Source organism: Neopelma chrysocephalum, unplaced genomic scaffold, assembly GCF_003984885.1.
Source record: "Neopelma chrysocephalum unplaced genomic scaffold, ASM398488v2 Primary Assembly neopelma1_283, whole genome shotgun sequence".
In the NCBI taxonomy this organism is placed as follows: Eukaryota; Metazoa; Chordata; class Aves; order Passeriformes; family Pipridae; genus Neopelma; species Neopelma chrysocephalum.
In genome coordinates this window covers 555,529-576,318 of record NW_020897945.1, presented here as the reverse complement: position 1 = coordinate 576,318, position 20,790 = coordinate 555,529, and the positions used below count along the sequence as shown (strand labels likewise).

General features: G+C 64.4%; 3 protein-coding genes across 5 annotated transcripts; 1 reads left to right on the top strand and 2 right to left on the bottom strand.

Annotated features, from left to right (window-relative positions):
- Positions 1 to 917: 917 nt before the first annotated feature.
- On the bottom strand, positions 918 to 2,469 carry GPX4 (glutathione peroxidase 4). Its single transcript, XM_027704568.1, has 7 exons — positions 2,413 to 2,469; positions 2,218 to 2,312; positions 1,946 to 2,090; positions 1,714 to 1,865; positions 1,587 to 1,611; positions 1,256 to 1,315; positions 918 to 1,171 (listed from the first exon to the last, which is right to left on the bottom strand). Exons 1-7 carry the CDS (start codon positions 2,413 to 2,415, stop codon positions 1,139 to 1,141), a joined length of 513 nt encoding a protein of 170 aa, XP_027560369.1. The 5' UTR covers positions 2,416 to 2,469; the 3' UTR covers positions 918 to 1,138.
- Positions 2,470 to 2,892: 423 nt separating this feature from the next.
- Positions 2,893 to 5,296, top strand: POLR2E (RNA polymerase II subunit E). Of its 3 annotated transcripts, none has more exons than XM_027704564.1 (8): positions 2,893 to 3,025; positions 3,115 to 3,289; positions 3,378 to 3,493; positions 3,885 to 3,965; positions 4,050 to 4,108; positions 4,279 to 4,357; positions 4,555 to 4,631; positions 5,072 to 5,296. In XM_027704564.1, the coding sequence occupies exons 1-7, from the start codon at positions 2,969 to 2,971 to the stop codon at positions 4,618 to 4,620; spliced, it is 633 nt and encodes a 210-aa protein (XP_027560365.1). In that variant the 5' UTR covers positions 2,893 to 2,968; the 3' UTR covers positions 4,621 to 4,631; positions 5,072 to 5,296. The 3 variants fall into 3 exon arrangements, with proteins under 3 accessions (XP_027560365.1, XP_027560364.1, XP_027560362.1); XM_027704563.1 differs by having other exon boundaries at positions 5,069 to 5,296; XM_027704561.1 differs by having other exon boundaries at positions 5,024 to 5,296.
- A 1,765-nt stretch (positions 5,297 to 7,061) lies between these two features.
- On the bottom strand, positions 7,062 to 19,928 carry ARHGAP45 (Rho GTPase activating protein 45). Its single transcript, XM_027704583.1, has 23 exons — positions 19,776 to 19,928; positions 17,752 to 18,079; positions 16,452 to 16,595; positions 15,340 to 15,424; positions 15,169 to 15,241; positions 14,872 to 14,950; positions 14,446 to 14,583; positions 14,170 to 14,234; positions 13,825 to 13,935; positions 13,484 to 13,564; positions 13,118 to 13,297; positions 12,776 to 12,913; positions 12,282 to 12,472; positions 11,853 to 11,992; positions 11,511 to 11,588; positions 11,184 to 11,285; positions 10,786 to 10,949; positions 10,372 to 10,560; positions 9,884 to 10,021; positions 8,252 to 8,490; positions 7,798 to 8,038; positions 7,613 to 7,697; positions 7,062 to 7,449 (listed from the first exon to the last, which is right to left on the bottom strand). Exons 1-23 carry the CDS (start codon positions 19,863 to 19,865, stop codon positions 7,121 to 7,123), a joined length of 3,408 nt encoding a protein of 1,135 aa, XP_027560384.1. The 5' UTR covers positions 19,866 to 19,928; the 3' UTR covers positions 7,062 to 7,120.
- Between the last annotated feature and the right edge of the window lie 862 nt (positions 19,929 to 20,790).

The window sequence follows — 20,790 nt, the reverse complement described above, 5'->3', positions numbered from 1 at the left end:
CTGTTGTCCCAAGCCTCCCCCTCTCCCTGGGAGAAGCCACTGCCCTTGCAGAGGAGGATCCTTGGTGGCTCCAGCTGCAGTACTGGCCTTGGATGAGGCGGCTCCTGCCCTGCTTTGCTGGGCAAACACAGATAAAGGGGCCTCTGTCTGTCGTGTCCCTCCCCCGGGAGCTGCCGCGGTGCCAGGATGTCTCACCCGGGCACTGCTGGCCCCGTTATCCCGGGGTGAGCCCCAGGGAGTGATCTGGGCCAAAGCTGGGGGGCAGCTCCCAAAAACAGCCCCCCCGCCCCAGAGTGGGGTCCTCCAGCATCCCTGAGGTGCCAGACTGCAGACACAGGGGGGAGCAGACTTGGGGGACCCCAGTGAAGATCCCGGGGCTCTTCCTGCTCCCTCCCATCCCTGCTGAGGATGGGGCTCCCTGTGGGGGCTGCAGATGTGAAGGGGAGATCCAGCACCCCCCAGGCCCTGGGGAAGAGGCACTCAGTGTCCCTGCATGGCCCTGGCAGAGCCAAGACACTGCCCCATGCAGGAGGAGGAGGAGGAGGAGGATGGTCCTGCTTGCTGTGGTCAGACCTGTCCCTGGCTGTGGGACGTTAATTCACTGTGTTGCAACACCACTGGGTTCTGTTTTGCAGAAATTGCTCCTGGATGGGGCTTGTGCCACCGCTGGACCCATCCCCTCTGCGACACACAGCTTCACCTTCCCCTAGTTCTGCCTTTTCCCGAGGAGCCCCTCAGGATCGTGGCTCAGGCAGGATTTGTGTGCACTTCCTCCTCAGCCCCGGGGATTATCCCTGCTCAGGAGCTCAGGAGTTGCGTAAGGTCTTGGCTCCCAGCAAAGCTCCAGGTTCTCACCAGGAGCAGAGCAGCAGCCCCAGTCCCATCCCTGCTCCATCCCTCCCCCCAACACCACGGGCTCATTCCTAAGGTCTTTATTGCCAGGGGACTCCAGTTACTGCCAGGGGGCTCCGGCTGCTCCTGCCCGGGGCAGCCGCGTTCCCGGGGCCTCAGTCCAGCGGTGCACGCCGGGGGTCGGGGCTGCCCCACCAGGACCTGGCTTGGGGGCAGCCCGTCATGGGGCTGGAGGAGGCTCCGGGGGCAGCGGGGCCGGGGCGGGCGGGGGGACAGCGGAGCGGAGCTACAGGTAGGCAGGGAGGTCCTTCTCGATCACCTGCGGGGAACAGGGAGCGTTTGTGCCCCAAGAACATTCCTGTCCATCCCCTACTCCCGTCCCCTCCTCCCACCTGGCACTTACGTAGGGATCCTCCATCGGGCTGTACCTCTTCGCCACTTGGCCCTCCCGGTTAATGAGGAACTGGGGGAATGAAGCAACACCCCGTGGGCGAGTCCAGGGGTCAGCTGGGCTCCCAGGGAGTGTGTCTGCTGATTACTGCACCCTGGGGCGGGGTAGGGGCTCCCAGGGGTCTCCAGGCACAGGAGCCCCTGGGAATGCTCCTGCCCCGAAATCCAGAGCAACGGCACAGAGCAGAGCCCGGGTGTGAGGTTCCCCCCTCCCCTCCCTGCCTCGGGGACCCCCTCAGCTCCCCAGAGCCCAGCACGGCCCAGAGGAGGCAGCTGTGTCCTACCTTGGTGAAGTTCCATTTTATTCCACTAGGAGAGAAAAACAAGGAGTGAGTTTCGGTCAGAAAAACCCTTTCTCAGGTTCCTCAGCCCCAGCCAGGCCCCGAGCCGAGCCCTCCCTGCCACACTCACTTGCCCAGGGTGCCCCTCCCTTTGGGCTGCTCCTTCATCCACTTCCAGAGCGGGTGGGCATCGTCCCCGTTCACATCGATCTTGCTGTACATGTCGAACTTCACCCCGTAGTTCTCAGCAAATGCCTTGATCTGAGCGTTGTCCCCGGGCTCCTGAGAGGGGACACCGGGACCGTGAGTGCCCCCGGGCCGCCCTGACGCCCCCGGGGAGCGCTCGGTCCCTCCCCGCGCACCTGCTTCCCGAACTGGTTGCAGGGAAAGCCCAGGATGCGTAAACCCCTCTCAGCGTATCGGGCGTGCAGGTCAACAAGCTGAGTGTAGTTTACCGCGGTCTTCCCTCATTTGGAGGCGACGTTGGTGATGATGCAGACGCAGCCCCTGCGGACGGGCCGGGTCAGCGGGGAGAGGCCCCGAGCCCGCCGGGGCGCGGCGGCGGCTCCCGGGTTACGCAAGACCCGCCGCCGCTCAGCGCCCCGGCCCCGCGCCCCCGGCCCTGCCCTCCTACCGGTACTTCTCCAGGGACACGTCGTTGCCATCGATGTCGAGGGCGTGGAAGTCGTAGATGGCCTTGGCCGAGCGCCAGTCATCCGCCTGGGCGCACTGCGGGGCGGGGGGTCAGCGGGGAGCCCCGTCCGCGCCCCCGCCCCGCCGGTCCCCGGGGGAGCCCCGGGAGCAGCCCCTGCAGGCCCTGCGCACTCACCATGCTCCGCACCGGGACCCGCAGCAGCGTCGCCGCCGCCGCCGCCGCCGCGCTCCCGCCTCGCAGCGCGGCCCGCACCGCCCGGCCCCAGCGCATCGCGCACAGGCACCGCCCCCCCGCGCCGCCGCGGCCAATCAGCGCGCGCGGGGCCGGCCCGGCCGGGTGATGGATGGGCAGCTGAGCCAATAGCAGCGCGGGGCGGGCGGGGTGGCCGCGGGGGTGTTTATCGGGCGAGACCACGCGGGGAGGGGGGGGTGTGTCAGGCGCTGCGGGGCGGGGGGTGTGTCAGGCGCTGCGGGCCGTGCCCCGCCCCGCGGCCGGCGGTTCCCTCCCTCCCTGGCCGGGCCGTAGAGATCCAGGGGCGCGCCCCAGCGGCGGTGGGGAGACTCTTCCGTTCTTCCCCGTGCCCCCAGTCCCCGCGGCGGGGGCGGCCCGCGGCGGACCACATCTCCCAGGAGGCGCCGCGGCCGAGGCCCCCGCGACCGCCCAGGCGCCGCCTGTGTGCGCGCGGGGCAGGCGGCAGCGCGGGCAGCCCGCGGGGGCCTGAGCGGGCAGCATGGACGACGAGGAGGAGACGTACCGGCTGTGGAAGATCCGCAAGACCATCATGCAGGTCCGGGGGGCGGGACGGGCCGGGGACGGGACCGGCGCGGGGGCGGCGGCAGCAGCAGCACAACCCTGAGCCCGGCGCTGCTCCCGCAGCTCTGCCACGACCGCGGGTACCTGGTGACCCAGGACGAGCTGGACCAGACGCTGGAGGAGTTCAAGGCGCAGTTCGGGGACAAGCCCAGCGAGGGCCGCCCCCGCCGCACCGACCTGACCGTGCTGGTGGCTCACAACGACGACCCCACCGACCAGATGTTCGTCTTCTTCCCCGGTGAGCGGCGCTGGCGGAGCCCCTCGCGGGGAGGGGGGTTTGGGGCGCGGGCGGCTCTCGGTGACCCCGGGTGTGGCTCCTTCCGCAGAGGAGCCCAAGGTGGGGATCAAGACGATCAAGATGTACTGCCAGCGCATGCAGGAGGAGAACATCACCCGGGCCCTGATCGTGGTGCAGCAGGGAATGACCCCCTCGGCCAAGCAGGTGCGTGGGGACGGGGCCGTGTCCCACTCGGGGCGTTCTGGTGGGCGCTAGGGGCTTTCCCTGTCTCTTTCTCAGCACTGTTTTAGGTAAATAAAACCCCAGCATTCCCTTACAGAGAAAGGCTTTCACTAAAGCCTGTTGTGCTTTGGCACAGGCTCTTCCTCAGCCTCAAAGTGTCTTTTCCCAGAGCAGCTGGTCCTGGTGGCAGCAGCACAGCCGAGGGCCCATGAGCAGCTGAGAAGTGGGGGAAGGGATATTTTCCAGGGGCCAGGAGATCCATGTGCTCATTCCCAGCCTGGCTGTGTCCGTGTGAGCACAGGCTGACCCCAGGTGTGGCTCTGGGCACTGCCAGGGCTGTCCCAGCTGCCTCTGACTGGCCTTTCCCTTCCAGTCCCTGGTGGACATGGCTCCCAAATACATCCTGGAGCAGTTCCTGCAGCAGGAGCTTCTGATCAACATCACTGAGCACGAGGTGAGCGGGGTGGGGGGTTCTCTCCAGCCGTGTGAGGGGCTGGTCCCTGTCCCTGGCTCATCTCAGCCTCTCCCGTGTTTGCAGCTGGTCCCAGAGCACGTTGTCATGACCAAGGAGGAGGTGACAGAGCTACTGGCCCGATAGTATCCTTTGATGGCCCTTTAATGGCCCTTTGGTGGCTCTCTGGTTCCCTGTGCATGTCCCTCCCTCCTGCTCAGGTGTGATTAAACTTTGGGCTGAACCCCCCCCTCCTGCCACGGTTCTTTTCTGTCCCATGAGCGTGTCCAGAGCTCCTCCTTGACTCCCAGCACAGCAAACTGAGGGAGAACCAGCTGCCCAGGATCCAAGCCGGGGACCCCGTGGCCCGGTACTTTGGGATAAAGCGCGGCCAGGTGAGAGGAACAGGCTGGGGCAGCAGCTCCCTGTGCCAGGGGAGGGAGAGGATGGGCCTTGGTGGGGTTTCAGAGCTCTGGGAGCAGGGAGGGGTGTCCCTGTCCTGAGCTCTGGGAGGAGCAAGGAGGGGTGTCCCTGTCCTGAGCTCTGGGAGCAGGGAGGGGTGTCCCTGTCCTGAGCTCTGGGGGCCCTGCAGGTGGTGAAGATCATCAGGCCGAGCGAGACGGCAGGACGGTACATCACCTACAGGCTGGTGCAGTGACCCCAGAGTGGGTAAGGCCCAGGGAACCCCAGGGCTGGGGGGGCTCTGGGCAGTGCTGGGGGCTGGATGGGATATTCCAGGGTCAGTGTGAGGCAGCTGCTTCCAAGGAAATGTGTCAGAGCTTGTGGAGGGAGCTGTTAGTGCAGAGCAGAGCGAGGCTCCCCTGCCACCTGCTCACAGAATCACAAGGTTGTGAGCTGGAAGGGACCCACGAGGGTCAGGGGAGTCCAGCTCTTAAGTGAATGGGCCATACAGGGATCAAACCCACAGCCGTGGCATGATTAGCACCATGCTCTGAGCAGCTGAGCTCATCTCAGGGTCCTGTGCCCTCGGTGGGCTCTGCAGTGGGTGGGCTTGGCTGAGGGGGCAGATCATTCACATCCCCAGTTCTCTCTCTCTCCAGGGTGTGAGGAGTTGTGTGACACCTCCCAGTCTCCCCTCCCAGCAGCAGTTTACAGGCACTTGGAGCTTCCTGCCCTTCCAGAGCTGGCCAAGGAAATCCTCTTCCCACGTTGCCTCTCTGCAGTCCTGTCACTGGGCCTCCCTCCCCGTTTTCCAGCTTGGACTTTGCTGGAAAGCAAAGGACTCAGCCGTGGGGTCCTGAAGTGAGTGGGAAAGGCCTTTTTTTCCCTGTTTTATGGGCTCTGGTTTGTAATAAAGGTTTGTACCCTCAGTGCTCTGGTGTTGCTCAGCATCTCCCTGGGGCAAGGCCTCGAGACCCATATTTTTCATTACGTTTGGATTCTCTTCCTGCTGGGACTCTGCTCGACTCTGCATTGTGGCTGAGCCCTGCAGAGCTCTCACCTGCTGCCCTGGGCCCTTTGGATGCTGCAGTTCAGACTTAGCTTATTCCTTCCCTGATCTCCTGCCCTCTGGGCCTGGTTTGGGACCTTGGTGTTTGGATCCCGCGATGGAGAGTCGCTCATCACCCCCAGTCACCCTCGTTTTAATCCATCCCAGGTCTCTGAGGGGTTTTAAACATCAGTTTTCCTACCAGAACACTTGTGTTTGCAGTGCTTGGCCTCCCACAGCCAGGGGGAGTCTGGAAGACTCTGATCTCCAGGACAAACACGGGTTGGAACACACGGATTTTATTCATTTTTGGAAGCGTGTCCATGTGACCACAGCCAGGAGGTGACAGCGCCGAGCAGCAGCAGGACAGACCCCGAGGGGACACAGCCAGGAGGGAGCTGTGGCCCTGGGGAAGCTCAAGCGCAGCCTTCGCCCTTCCCTCACTCACACCCACCCTCATCATCCTCACCCACCCTCACACACACACGCGGTACCGCCGTGGCAGCAGCACTCCCAGACCCCCCCCCGTGCCCTGGGAATGGCCTGCTGGAAAATCCCAGCCGTCCTGGGGAAGAGCTGTGGGGCAGCAACAGCTCCCGAGGGGGTCTCCAGCTCTTCCCTGGCTCAGTCCCAAACCTGTGAGTTCACCCGGGGTTCTGTACCTTTGCTGAGATGTGTCTCCATCGGCCCCGGGGGGCTCAGACCTCCCATCCATCACCCTGCAGTGCTGAGGGGCCCGGGATGCCCCAGCACCACCCCTGTGTCCCACAGGCAGGGCAATGGGAGGAGATGGCTCTTAGCTCATTCCAAGCTAAAAATCTACTCGTCTCTCTGTGCCTCAGTGCAGAAAAGTCTCGTAGCTTCAAAAAAATACCCACTTTGGCTTTAGTCCCTTTGCCAGCAGAGGTAGTGGAGTCGTGTTGAAGGGTTGATTCATCTCTTTACAGAAAAGGAAGCTCAAGGTTATACTGGCCAGGGCTGGGGAGGGATTTGGGGTGTGGTGGCCCTGAGGAGGAAGAAGAAGCACCTCTCCATGGGGACCTGCTCCATGCCCAGCTCCAAGAGCAGAGGGTTGGTCCTGGACTTGCAGCTCTTTGGAGACCAAATGACTGTAAAACCAAACCCCTGAGAGCTCAGCAGTGCTCAGGACCCTGCAGCCAGGCCAGCCTGCCACTGGGCCCGACCACAGCCTGCAGCTGCTCTTGGTGTGGATCCTGCCAAGGAGAGAAATGCCCATTGATCCAAATGCCCATCGATCCAAGCAACACAGATGCCTTCAGCTGGTACCAGGGGAGCTCTGGTGGCTTTGGGGCAGGAGATCCATCCTGGGCTCCAGGTGCCAGGCACAGTCAGTGCCAGCGAGGGACGTCCCCAGACCCGGCAGACATCACAGCACAGCCCTGGGTTCCTTCCCAGTCCTGAACAAGCACACAAGGAGGGTCTGCCCCTGTCTCCCGGAGCTGGTGCTTCACGGCTGCCGGGCTGAGCCAGGTCCTGGCAGGCTGTGCCCCCATTCCCCTGCCATGGGGCTCAGGGGGTTCGTGTGAAAGCTCCAGCCAGGAACCAGCCAGGACTCGCCTGCAGCTGACACACCAAACCCCCCTGGCCCCTGCAGCTCCGAGCATCCCTCCCACCCCTCCACCTCCCAGGTTTCTGTGTCCGGGCAGTCTCTGGGATTTGCCCCTTTGCGGTGGTTCTGTCGGGTGGCTCAGATGAGCCGGGGCTGCAGCTCACGGCCCCTGGCACCCACGGGGGTGCTGGGCTGGCTCGTGGTGTCCCTGGGGGCAGCAGGGACGCGGCTCTCGGGGGTCTCCTCCGCGTCGCTCTGCTCGTCCCCGGGGCTGCAGCAGTGGGGCCCGGAGCCCTCGGTGTCCGACTGGCCGGCGCTGCAGCTGCGGCTCCGTGGCCCCTCGCTCCCCTCCTCGCAGAACTGGGCCTCGTCCGTGCTGGTCTCGCTGCCCTGTTTGCTCAGGTGGGTCCGAGGCTCCCCAGCCTCCTCCAGCTCCGAGTCAGAGTCCACGGAGCGGTCGCCGGACTCTGCGGGATGGAGGAGCCCCGTCCACGTCCCGCCCAGCACCGGCACTGGGGGGAGCTTTGTGCGGCAAACCCGGGGTGCCCGGGGCAGGGGAAGGGTCCGTGTGTCCCCTGTGCCTCCCGAGGGACCCGCACCCACCAGGAGCCCCCCGGGCCCTTCACTGACCTGCGAGTGAGTCGGCACTGAAAGCCAAATTCCCCTTTTCCGAAGGCAGGTCCAGGTAGGGGACAGTGCTGGGGGCAGCCGTGGGCTGGGAGGGAGAGGGATGGTGGTGAGGGCACGGAGGAGAGGAGTTCCCATTCACTTGGCTCCAGAGAACACCATGGAATGACCCCCCTGGAGATTCCTACCTCCTCCGTGGCGCCTGAGCCGCGTCTGCCGGGCTCGGCCAGCGCCGCCACCTCCTTGTGCTCAAAGATGGTGGGGTAGAAGATGATGAGGGCCTCGATGATACGAGCTTGGTGGGGATAATCCACCAGTGAGGACAAGGAAATCGTGGCGTCCGTGGGCCTGGGACGCATCAGTGTTGGCCCAAAGACAATGCCCAGGTTGCCTGAGGTCATCTTGTTGTCCTGTTCCACTTCCATGATCCTGGGGAGGAGGAGGAGGAACTTGTGATAGCAAGGAGGGAGAAGGGTGGTTGGGCAGGGTTGGGGGAAGTGCTGGGCTGGAGCACATGAGCCTCGTGAGAGGGAGAGAAGCAACTGCAGTTGCTTCCCCAGGAAGCTGCGCTCACCTCCCCGCCCCGGGGAAGAAAGGGAAGGTTCCCAGCACCCCCAGGGGCTCTGTCCCTGCCCCTCTCACCTCCTCAGGTGCTGCAGGAGGTACTGGAGCGTGGCCATGTTCTCGCAGGGAAGCTCCTTCAGCAGCTCCCTCAGCTTCAGCACCAGGCTCAGCACCACCCGGTCGGTGTCGGCTCCTCTGTCCACCAGCTCGGGGCCGCCCTTCCCGCCCCGGCCCTTGGGCTCCCCGCCCTGCAGGCTCTCCTTGGCCAGCCCCATCAGCTGGTTGTACAGCCGGAAGGGCATCAGGGGCTCCGGCAGCTGCAGAGACAAGAGGGGAGATGGTCCCAGGAACTCCCACCTCTGCCAGACCCCGACCTGTCCTGAGCTGCTGAGCTGGGGACACCTGGGGCCTTTTAGCGAGGAAACATCCCTGGAAGTGCCCCCATGGGCAGGGGGTGGAACGAGAGGAGCTTTATCATCCCTTCCATTCCAGGATTCCACGAGTCTGTGACTCCCAGTGCTGCAAACCCTCTGCCCCCAGGTGATGTTTATTTATCCATCTCCTGGAGCGTGTCAATCCAGCCCTGTTAGTCCTGGCCAAGGAGCACTTGTGAAGTTCAAGCCAAAAGCAGCCTTTGATCCACCTGTGGCTGCTCCTTGCTGGGTCGAGGTGCAGTGATTCCCTTTTTTTGCCTGGAAAAGCTCTGGGTGGGGTGGGCCCAGCAGCAGGTTCCCCAGTGGACAGAAGGTGGCTGGGAAGAGGACAGGGATGGGTTGTTTTGGGTGGGAAAGGCAGGATGCGAAGGGCACAGGATGTGAAGGGCACAGCCCGGGGTGAAGGCGGGGCTGTGGTGGGGGAAACTCTGCTTTGAAGTTTGTGTGAAGCAGCCGGAGCTGGTGTTGACTGCTGGGTGTTCCACATGGCTGGTGATGTTTTCAGGGTGGTTTAAACGGATATTTTGGGGACAGGCTGCCTCACAGCAGAGGTGGTTCCCTCCAACCAGCCCTTCACAGAGGGACTTTAACCCATTTGTCTGCAGCGAGGCGTCAGGTCGGGGCTCAGGACTGAGTTACCCCTTTTGTTCCACTCCACTTTTCTTTGGAGAAACCACAGAGGCAAATCAGAACCTTTGCTCCTGGTGTGCAGGAGCCCAGGGACGTGGCTCCCCCCGTGATGTAACACAGAGAAAGGCAGCACGAGAAGAGTTAATCCCCGGCTGCCTGGGAGGGAGAAGCAGCTTCCGCTCCTCCTGCCTTGTGGTGGCTGCTGGAGGATGTGGGTGATGCTGTTTGCACCGACAGTTTGGGTGCAGGGAGGGGGTGCCTGGGGCAGGACTGTCATGGGGGACCCGAGGGGCAGAGATCCCCCTGAGCCCGGCCCAGGGCAGCCCCAGGGGCAGAGCCCACCCCGGGGGGACGTGACTCAGCCTGTGCAGGGTGACCTTTGCTGGGTCCCTTCCCCTTTTTGGGTGCCCAGTTCCCCAGCTGGAGGGCGGAGGGTTCGTGCTGCAGTTGCTGTGACTCAGTGTGGGCTGAGCTGGGGGGGTCACTGGGGCCCCAACTCCACAGCCAACCTGATCCTGCTGGGAGGGGCCCCTCTGCACCCACCCCCCGGTTATGGAGCCCACCTTGTGCAGAATTCCTGCTGCCAGGTTGGTTCCTCTGCCACCTCCCATCCCTCCCACCACGGGAGGTACCACCAGCACCTCACCTGTCTCAGGTAGAGCTTCAGGACGTTGCTGATGTCGTGGGGGGAGGCCTGGGACAGCTCCACCAGCTCCTTCCCATTCTCAAAGGCCTGGCAGAGCTTCTCCACGCGGGTCTTGACGCCGTTAACTCGATAGATGCCCTGTGAAAGAGAGGAAAGTGGAGCTGAGGCGAGGGGAGATGTTCCTCTTCATGTTTGCATGGGACAGTGAGCTGTGTGCTCCCACCCTCTCCTTTTGGGGTGGGAAATCCCTCTAGGAAGTCACTCTGGGATATCTCTTCTCCAGCTCAGCCATTCCTGCTTCACAGGAGAGCAGGAGGCAGGAAAGCTGAGTTTCCATGGGCAGAGTTCGGGGTATTTGGGCCAAGTTCATCCCTGGGATGAACTCCCTGGCTCCCTGCCCTGCAGAAATCCGAAACTGAGCCTGCTGGTTTTCCAGGGGATCCTTCCAAGGGCTGAGGAGGAGGAGGAGAGGGGAGAGTGTGACTCACCTTGGTTTTCAGAGCCCGCTTCTCGATCTCCAAAATGCACTTCTTGACGATGAAGGGGATCCCGTCCGGGCTGCCCCGAGACGCCTCTGTGAAGTCCTGCCCAAAGAGCTGCAGCTTCCCTTGGAGCTTCTTGTGCCCACACTGGATGGCCAAGGTCTCCAGGCACTTCTTGTGGCAGGCCAGGTAGCACTAGGAGAGAGAGGGGAAGACGTGAAGGTGGGAGGGCAGCTACAGAGAAACACCAGGCATCGCTCAGAGCGTGCTGGGAGACAGGAAAAATGCTTTGGAGACACTGCAGGACCAATGGAAAGCACCTGGAACCCTCCCCAGAGGAGGAATGGCCTCCTGAACACGGTCAGAGCTGGGCTCAGGTGGGTTCCACCCCCAGCTCTCTTCCCACTCCTCCCAGCTCACCTCCTCACACTCAGCTCCCTGGAAGTACACGTAGCTGTTGCACTCCCGACACTTGGAAGGGGCCCGGAGCTTCCTCAGCCGGTGGGTCTGGGCAGCCTTGGACAAGCCAACATTCCGGAAGGGCCCCGTGGGAGCCGCCAGCTCTGGGCTGATCCCATTGATGCCTGTGGGCAGAGAAAAAGGAAATGTGAGGTCAGGCACAGCTCGAGCAGGGCGGTCACTGTCCCTGGTCTGAGCAGGGCTCATCCCTTGGGAAAGGCAGCGCCGCCAGGAACACTGTCAGGAATCCCCAGCAACTGCTGGGTTTGCCTCTGGAACTACTGGGTTTGGGAAAAGTGGCTCTCAGGGAGTCCTGCTGGAGGGACAGCAGCACTGTCACCTCCCACACTGTCACCTACTCTGCTCAAAGGGGGTGGTGGTCTCGTCCTTCTCCTCCAGCTCCTCACTGGAGGACACGGTGCCGTTGGACGAGAGCCGCTGGAGCTTGTGGCTGAATTCGCCTGTCCAAGGAAAACCCACAAACTGCTGAATCACTGGCAAAGCTGCTTCTCCTCTGAAAACTCATCCCACCCCATCCCATCTCATCAGAGACTGGGATCAGCACAGCCATTCACCAACAGGGTTCTCACAGGGCAGGTAAACAAGGGTTGGTCCAGCCTAACTGGGATGCTCTGGGTTTAGACTGGCTGTACTGGGAGGGGCTCCTGAGCCGTTCCCGTATCTACCTGCATTGGAATCCAGGCTGCTTTCGGCATCAGCAGCAGTGGTTGGCCAGGATTTATGGACCTGGTGTCCCCTCCCACCTGCAGAGAGAACACACGGTCCATTGGGATTGTTGTCCGTGTGGGAGAAGAGTGTGGATGCTGGGAGAAACTGGGATGTCTGGGGGAAGCTGCTGGTGAAGGGGCTGGTGGGGTTTGGTGCCTCCAGTGACACCCAGCGAGGAAAAGGGGATGGGAAGATGGATAATGGTCTGTTAGGGGGCAGAGTGCCACAGATCTGGTTTAGTGTCCTTCAGGGAATTCCGCCTGGGATTCTCCCGGCCCGTCCTGCTGCTCCAGGCTCACCCCTCCGCTCGGCCGCCTCGGCCCCGCTCGGAGCCTCCTTGGCTCCTGCCCCTCCTTCAGAGCCGGCCCCGGCCCCCTCGGCACTCGTGGGGAACTCGCTGGCGTTGAAGCTGCCCTTCCGTGTCCGAGAAAAGGGGGACCTGGAGGGGAGAAGGGAACATGGATGGGAAGGAAGGAAGGACACTTGGAAACCTTATCCACGGCTGCTCTCCCCCAGTCTTGGGATGCAGAGCTCTCCCTTAAACACTCAACAGCCCGTCTCATCCACCGAAGGACGTGAGGGGAATTCCGAGCCGGTCCAGCTCCAGCATTCCCAGCAGGAGCTGCCTTTGGGAACGCTGAGAGCACCCTGGCTCCTGCAGGAGATGACGCAGGGGACGCGGCCGAGCTGCAGCACTGCCCGGGGACGGCTCCCCTGTCCCCCCTCACCAGGCGTTGTGGGACACGTAGGGCTCGAAGTCGTACTGGACGTCGGGCTCGTCCCCGCGCTGCAGCTGCCGCACGTGGGACGCGTACTGCTGGCCCGGGTCGTACAGCTTGCTGCTCTCACACAGCGTCTGGAAGTTCACGGGCAGCGGCGCCGTCTGCATGTGCATGGTCTGGTAGAAGGAGATGGTGGCCTAAAAGCGACGTGGAGAGAGACTGGTGTGAGCCTTGCGAGCTGAGGTACGGGAGGAGAGGGAAAAGACGCTCTGGGTTAGGTGGGCAACTGGGAGCAGAGGAACCAGGGGCTCCAGGTTAGGTGGGCAATCAGGGGCACGGAGCAGCACTTGTTCTGCAGCCGTGAGCCTTGGTTTCTCTGAGCACGAGGAGAGCAGAGCTCTGCACCCACCTGATGGCTCTGCTGGGAGGCCACTCCAAACCCTCCGGAGCAGAGCACATTCACCTCTGCCCTGGGGACACGCCAGTCCAGCCCCACTCACCGACTTGATGACCTGGTCGCTCTGTTTGATCACCTCGTGGATCTGCCGCAGGGAGTTCACCTTGGTGTCCTCCAGCTCCTGCTTCTGCGTGTTGGCATCGGCCACGCAGGTGCGATACGTGGCCATGGCCTCCTCTGCCTGGGGGTCGGGAGAGCGAGAGATGAGGACAGCTCAGAGGTGAGGAGAACACAGAGAACAGCCCCTCGGACCGTGTTCCTCCAGGCATTCCCATGCCATGCTCAAGGATCCAGGGGAGCTCAGGTCACTCCACGTGGTTCAGGGTGGCTCCTGCGCAGGGACAGCAGGAGCAAGGAGGCGCCTCCACAGCCGTCACCTTCTTACCTTGTTCTTGGCTTCCTCTTCCAGCCGCCTCTTCTTGTCCAGGGTTTTGGTGGTGACGCTGCTGGCCGTGTTCTGCTGCTCCTCCTCCGCTTTCACCGCCACGTACTTGGCCTTCTCGTGCTCCTCACTGCGCTGCATGTACGTCTGCTTGGCCTTGCGCAGGTTCCCCTCGGCCTCTTGCTGCCAGGGTGAGCCGTGACTCGGGTGAGGACGGAACCCAGCCCGGGAGTCACCAGCTCCCATGGGCTCCCCAGGGTCCCCCAGCACAGCAGAGGCACCCAAGCACCTGACGCTGCCAGAGAGGGGCAGGGGGTCCGGCATCCTTAGAGGGGCACGTGTCGCGGGGACACAAACCCAGTCACTCACCAGCTTCCTCTGTGCCCGGTGCCACTGCTCCTTGATCTCCTTCCTCCGCTTCTCGTGCTCCAGGCGTCTCACCATCAGCGGCTGGATTGGGAGGAACAGCCCCATGATGCCCCGAGCTGAGTGCTCTGCTCTGCCCTCGCCAAGGCTTTGCGAGGAGAAGTGCCCTGTGCTGGTCACTACTGCTGCCAGCACGGCCAGGCCACGGGCACTGGTTTGTGCCAGAGATGAAAATCCACAGCCTGGGAAGCGCCAGACGAAGGTTCCCTCTGGACTGAGCTAAGGAAGAGCCACCTCTGCAATGCCAGGACCACCAGCCCCGGGAGGACCCTTCGACCCCTCACCTGGAGGAAGGTTTGGTGCTGCAGGGTGTTGGCTGCCTGCAGAACCGACGTCCCATGCTCCATGTCCTGCTCCAGGGCCAGCAGGTAGATGGACAGGAAAGGCATGTTGGTCTGGGAAATGGGAAAACACACCGCCCTGAGCCCCAGTGCCTGCCCAAAGAGTCACATCCTTTGGGGAGGAAGAGCCAGAGGTGTGATGAGGCTGGTGGCTGCTGGTAAAAGCCTCATCCTGAATATTTCCAGGTACAGCTCTGGAGAGCTGCCTGCATGTTCTCCTGGGCTCTCCAGGGCTGCTGACTCTCAATCCAGCCCAGCTCTGGGGGCTTTAGGGACGTTGGGACTTACCTCCTGGCTCATGGTTTGCTTGCAGCTGTTTGCCATTTTCTGGAGCCCTTTAGCAAACTCCATCTCTGGGAGAAAAAGGTTGGAAGTGAAAAGGCACACGAGACACTGGGATTTCCCTGGTGGAACCCAATCTTCTTTTTGAAATCAGGAACTTGAAGAGTGAAGTTCCCACTTCCCTGGCAGTGTTGGTCTCCCCCCAGACTCTTGTAGGGACCTGGACCTGTCCCGGGGCTCAGCCCTGCTCCAGAGGGACCCACCCGCCATCCTCCTGCTCACCCAGCGTGGTCCTTTTCTCCAGGTACCCGATCAGGTCCTTCATGTACTTGGAGATGGTTTTGGCGTACTGGAGTGCAGCATCCACCCCCCCCTCGCAGCGCTGCAGCATCACGTCCACTTCCTCGGCCGCAGGACGGGCTGCAGGGGGACACTCCGTGAGCTTCCCGTGCAAACCTCCCCATCCCCGAGCTGTGCCAGTCCTGCTGACCCCTGCTGACCCTGCTGACCCCTGCTGACCCCTGCTGACCCTGCTGACCCCGGTGCCACAGCTCTGCTGCCTCTTCCCAGCCCAGGAGCCAAGTGTGGCTCAGGATCACACCAGTGACAGGGAAGGCGCCGGTTCCTGCTCAGCCAGGCACCCCCACCCCAAACCCTGCACCCCAAACCCTGCACCCCAAACCCTGCACCCACCCTCGTCCTGCTTACCCGTGTTGTAGCTCTCCACGCCCACAGGCACGCCCTCTCCTCCAGGCCCAGGGATCCCCCCATAGAGGCTCTCCATGCTCTTTGAGGATTTGGAAAGAAAAGGGGCTGGTCAGCCAAGCAGACAGAGGGGAGGCTGGAACCTGGAGCTGCCAGAGCCTTTCAGCTGTTGCTGGAAGTCGGCTGTGCCCAGGCTGTGCCCAGGCTGTGCCCAGGAGCTCATGGGAATGTCTCTGGAGAAACACCCTGCTCTGGGCTCCCATCAGAGCTGGGGGGAGCAGCCAGAGCCCCACGGCTCACCTGGTTCTGGTCACTGGGTGGGATGGAGAGGAGGGTGCTGCTGTCCACCTCCCCCATGAGGAACTCGGACACCCTGTGGGGAGAGGAGCACAGCACAGGGACAGTGACATGGGCTGTCACCCGGCAGCACCCACGGACCATCCCTGGAGGCAGCTGCCCAGAATCCCTTACGTGCTGCTGAAGGACACGGCGATGGTCTCCACAGCCTTCTCGAACTCCCGCTTGTCCGCCTCATTGTTGGATTCATAGTGGAACCCTGGAGAGGAGGAGATGTGGGAGCCCTGTCACTGTGCACCTGCCCCTGTCTCAGCAGGAGAAGGACCTGCTGGCTCACGGTGGTACCAGAGGAGCTGTGGGGCTGAGCTGGGGCTGGGGCGAGCTGAGGGAGCAGTGGGGAGGATCATCCCTGTGGGTGATGGATTTCTCCAGCCCAGCACAGCGTCCCCCCGCTTTCTCCCAGGACTGACTGCCCTGCCAGCATCCCTTGGCTCATGTTTCTGTTTATTCCCGTTACTCAGGGCTGCTGGAAAAGCACTGCTGGACCTGTTCCACTGCCTTCCCTGCCTCATGGCTCCTCCAGACCCTGCTCTGAGCAGGATGGACTCCTCCGGGAGGGCTCTTGGCCATGGCCAAAAGAGGAACCGCCGAGGCAGAGGGAACTGGTGCAGACAGTGCTCAGCAGACACCCCCAGCATGGGTGAGCAGCAGCCAGGGCTCCTGGGCAGCCCCCGGGGCTGCTCCTCGGGGGGAACTGAGCCCCCCGCTGCAGTGAGGGGTTGGGGTCTGCCCCCAGTGCACTCCCTCCTGTCCCCATGAGGGGCCAGCCCCCAGCAGCCCTCTCCCCACCCGCCGTGAGCCTTCCTGTCCCCTGCGGTTGCTGTTGGGTGTCCAGGAAGCCACGGTTGACGCAGGAGGTTGTGCTGTGCCTGTGGTCGGTGCAGTCACCCCCTCCCAGTGGATGACAGCAGAGGGAGGTGGTGCCCAGCCAGGGCCTGGCCTCCCAGACCCCACTCTGTAAACACAAGGGGCTGCCAGGAGCAGGATCTAATTATTTCAGTGTTTTTCCTGTGGCTGTGCTTGGAAACCCCCAGGCAGGATCTGTCATTTCTGACACTATATCGTCCTTAAAGCTGGACCACAGCAAGAAGTAGCTGATGCTTTTGCCTTCTCTGCCAGCCCATGGGGCAGCTCCGCTCCTGGCAAACCCCCCGTGGGCTCCCCAGCCCCGCACCCTGACATGGGGCAAGAGGGGAGTGGGACAGAGCTTCCAGCCCCTGTCTCACCCTTGACTTTGGAGATGAGGGTCCCAGCAGCTGTCAGGGTCTCCAGGGTGTTGAGCAGTGGGTACTTGTTGATGACCTGGCGCAGGATGCGCAGGGTTTCACCCAAGCACTCGTGGGCCAGCGGCCGCTGGGGCTCCTTGGGGTCTGCAAGAGAGGGGGGCTGAGCCCTGTGTCCCTGCCCTGTGTCCCTGCCCCGTGTCCCTGCCCCGTGTCCCTGCCCTGCATCCCCGTTCTGTGATCCTGTCCCACATCCCAGTCCCATTTACCTCCCAGCCACATGCCAGGCAGGGTCCTGCCATCTCCCACACCATGCAGCCCATCCCCTTGGCCTTGGGGTTTCCCAAGCCCAGCATGGCCCGTCCAGCCCCTCCCCACAGCCCTGGCCGTGTGTCTCCTGCCCAGCCCAGTGGTGGCCGGAGGGGAAGCCCAACCTTTGAGGCATTTTTTCCGCAGTAGTAACTTTTTCCCTTGAAAGCAGTTTGGGAATTTCCTCCTCGTTTCCTTCCCTCCCTCCTCCCGGATGGACGCTCCCCAGTGGGAGGGATGTGGCAGGTCTGTCCTGCCATCGTGCCAGCCCGGCTCACTGCATCCTACAGGTCCTTCCCCAGGACTGTCCCCTCCGTGGGCTCCAGCTGCCAGCCTGGGGGTCTGGCCTGGTCGGCACGGGACAGGGTTGGGCACTGGCAGCCTGGTTAGGAGGTGAGGAGCCTTGCACAGGGAGGTGCTGGGATGGGGGATTGGCACTCACTGCCCAGCCAGGCAAAGCCCCCTGCCCAACCCAGCCCCCAGCTCGGGGTCAGGAAGGGGTTTCTGCAAAACCAGGGCTGAGAACAGGGTGTCATGTGCCCCCTACACCATGGGATCGATGCATCCCCTGTGCCCCCTTGGGCAGGGACAGGCGCTCGTGGGCCCGCAGACCACCCAGCCCCATCCTGACGGCCGCCCTGGTGGGTTGGGGGCCCGGGGGGCCATGCCCAGCACCCTGCAGGGCTCAGGGGGCCCTGGCAGGCGGCTGGCACCGCTGCACTGTAAACAGGAAAACGGGCGGATGAAAATAGCTCGCGGCAGGAAGCCGCGTTATCCTGGCTCTGAGCTCCAGCAGCCACTCACCCACCACCCACCCACCACTTCTGCCCGCAGCTCCACAGCCCCCTGCGGGTCCTGCTGGCCTCTGGCCCAAGCAGAGAACCCCCACCCACGGGGGGGTCTGTCCCTGGGGTGCCCTGCAGCGCTGTGACCCGGGTGTTTGGCACCGGGTGGGCAGCCCAGGCTGGCAGCACCGCGGCCGTGCCCAACTCACCGTCGCGCAGCACCACGTCCCGCAGCTTCTCCAGGGCGTCGGCGAAGCGGGCGACGTCCGCCAGCAGCTGGGAGATGTCCTCGGGGTCGATGAAGGGACCCTCCCCGCCCTCCATGGGGCTGTAGGATGTGGGGGTCTTGTGCCCCTTGGCCATGGGGCGGGGGGCCGCAGGTAGGGGGAAGCTGGCGGCGCTGGCATGGCGGCTGAGGCTGGTGGGGCGCTTCAGGGTGCCCACGGTGCTGGGGCTGGTGCTGAGCTTGGCGCTGGCCGCGGGCAGGTCCCCCAGGCTGGAGCCTGGTGCCTCCAGGCAATCCTTGCGGGAGAGGTCCTGGGGAGAGGGGATGAGTGTGAGGGCACAGGGAGAGGGCAGCACCCCAGGACTCGCCACGCCACCAGCTTGGGGGACGGGGCGGTGTCTTGAGGGGCTGGTGCCGGACCCTGCAGCTGCACCATGCCTCAGTTTCCCCAGTCAGGCATCCCCTTTGGGGACCTTGGAGACAGTCTTGGGACCCCACTGGGCAAAGACAGAGCAGGGAGGGTCTGGGCCAGGCCTGGGCAGGGTCCCACCAGTCCCTCTGGCTCTGTGTTTGTCATGGGGGCACACAGTGACTGTGTGGGTGACGCTGCTTGTCCACCCCAGCACCCACCGTGCTGGGACTGCCCATCCCAGTGGACTGGGGACCCCAGCACAGCCAAACAGCAGCAGGATCCAGCCCACACGTCCCTTCCTCTTTTTCAGCTGGTCCCATGCTGGGGGAGGGGGCAGGGACGGGGACACCTCCCAGGCCACTGTTGGGGGTTTGGCAAGTATTTTACAGATGGAGGAAGTCCCCAGTTTCCAGGGGCAATATTGCCCCGAGGGAGGGGTTGGTACCAGCACTGTCCAGGACCGTGCATGGCTTGGGGATCACGCACCCAGCAAGGGTCTGTGAGCATGGGGAGGGGACCCTGCAGCCCCCAGCCCACTCAGCAGCTCCCATCAGGGACCCCCGAGTGTGACACGAGCGTGCGGGGTCTCAGCATCCCCGGCCGGGCGCTGCCGGAAGCGTCTCCGGCAGACACGGAGCGCCGAGAGCACGAGGCTTCCGTGGGCGAGGGTAGACGGGGAGCTCATCCCCACGGGGGGGGGGCCAGACCACCACGGGGCTGCAGGGGCACCCAAAGGGCCCCACCCCAAAACGCCTGGGGCCGACCCGGCCCCGTCCCCGTTCCCCCCGGGGTGCAGTGGCCCCGGTACCCTCCCGGCCCTCCCCCCGGCGCCCCAGGGCGCCCCGGCCGTACCGTCAGTCGCACGGCGGGCGCGCAGGGCAGCGAGTCCAGGGAGCGCTGGGGCGGGTGGGCTCTGCCCGCCGCCGCCCAGGGGCTGTAGCTGTTCCTGCCCGCGGCCCGGCCGAGCATCCCGCCAGCCGCCACCCATAGGCCCCTCTCCGGGGGGGTCGGGACGGGGCTGGGGGCGGGTGCCCCCCGCTAAGGAGCCGCGGGTGGGCTCCGGAGCCCCGACGGCCGCATCGTGCCAGCCCCGTCTCGCCCCACGCACCCGGGCTGGGGCGCAGGGGCGGGGCGGGCGGTGCGGGGTGCGACGGGGAGCCCCGGCCGCCGTCCGGCCCCACGGAGGTGAGGCGCTTCCTCCCGGCCCCTCCGGCACCGGGGGGGTCCGCACGTCAATAAATAAATACATGGCAGAGCTGAGCTGCCTGAGCCCAGTGTCCCCAGGGAGGTTTGGGAATCTCTCTGTCCTCTCCAAACACTCGGACACAGCCCCACATTTCCTCCCTTGTCCCTTCCTACCCTCCCGCCTCCCTCGGCGGCTGCTCTGTCCCCTTCATCTGGGGCAAAATGTCCCCCCAGCCCAGTGAGCTGGGTCCTTCCTCGTCTTCTTTCTCCTCCTCGCAGACCTCCTGGACGTGTCCAGGTCCCCATTGCCACCCCGTGGCTCTTCCCAGCAGCTCCGTGGGTGCTGTTGCCCCCATAGCCCCCAGGGACCCACGGCCCCCGCCCTGCCAGAGGTACCGGGGGACACTCACCGGCAGGGTCTGTGGGACGGGGCTTCCCGCCCGGCTCTTCTTGGAGATGGAGGGGGTTTTAATCAGCTCCCGTTTCTTCCGGGAGAACATGGTTCCCGGGGGCCGAGCCGCTGCCCTCAGCCCCTCGTTCGGCCCGGCGGCCGTGCCGGCTGCTCACGGCGCCGGCCACATTCGCGGGGCGCAGTGTCAGGAGGGCGCGTGTGACGCCGCCTCGTTTCCTCATCGGCTTCGCAGCCCGACCTGAAACAGGAAAAGCCGAACGCGCACCCCGGCGCGAGGCCGGGGGCAGGGGCACCCTGCGGGGTCATGGAGGGGCAGGGGCACCCCGGCTGCCCTGGGGGGTCACGGGGGGGCAGGTGGACGCCGGCTGCCCTGTGGGGTCACGGGGGGGCAGGTGGACGCCGGCACTCCTGGGGGTGGTGGGCTCGTTGGGGGCTTTGGGGGGTTTCAGTGCTGCAGCCCAAGGCTTAGAGAGGGGTGGGGGCCTGAGCCCCACTCTGCGGGACCGGTGCTGGCCCCTGTGGGACCCCCGCCCTCTGGGAGGTTTTACCCTGTTTTGGGGGTGTCCATCTGTCCATCCCGCTGGAGGCCCCAGGTGTGGGGGTGAATGGGATGGGGGGCTCTGGGCGCCCACCCGTGGGACGCTCCCGGCTCTGTCCCTCCGTGGGCTCGGTGGTGGTGCCGGGACCGGTCCCCCGGAGCCACTGCCCTGCCCCTCGCCCCCGTGACTCCCCCACCCGCGGGGCAATGGGACCCCACAACGGGAAAACAGGAGAGGCGGCCAATAAATTCCTGGAGAGGGACAGGATGGGACGGGCCCCGTGGGGACCCCCGGCCGCTGCCTGTGGGCTGCCCTGGACGGCTGCCGGCCCCGCGGGACGGGGAAGACACTCCGCTTTTTCCCGGGAACCCCCCGCGGGCCGGGCCGGTCTCGCGTGGGCCATCTGCCGACCCCGGGGGGGACACGGGCAGGGGCGGGGGTCGGGGCGAGGGGAGCGGGACTGCGGCGCGGGTG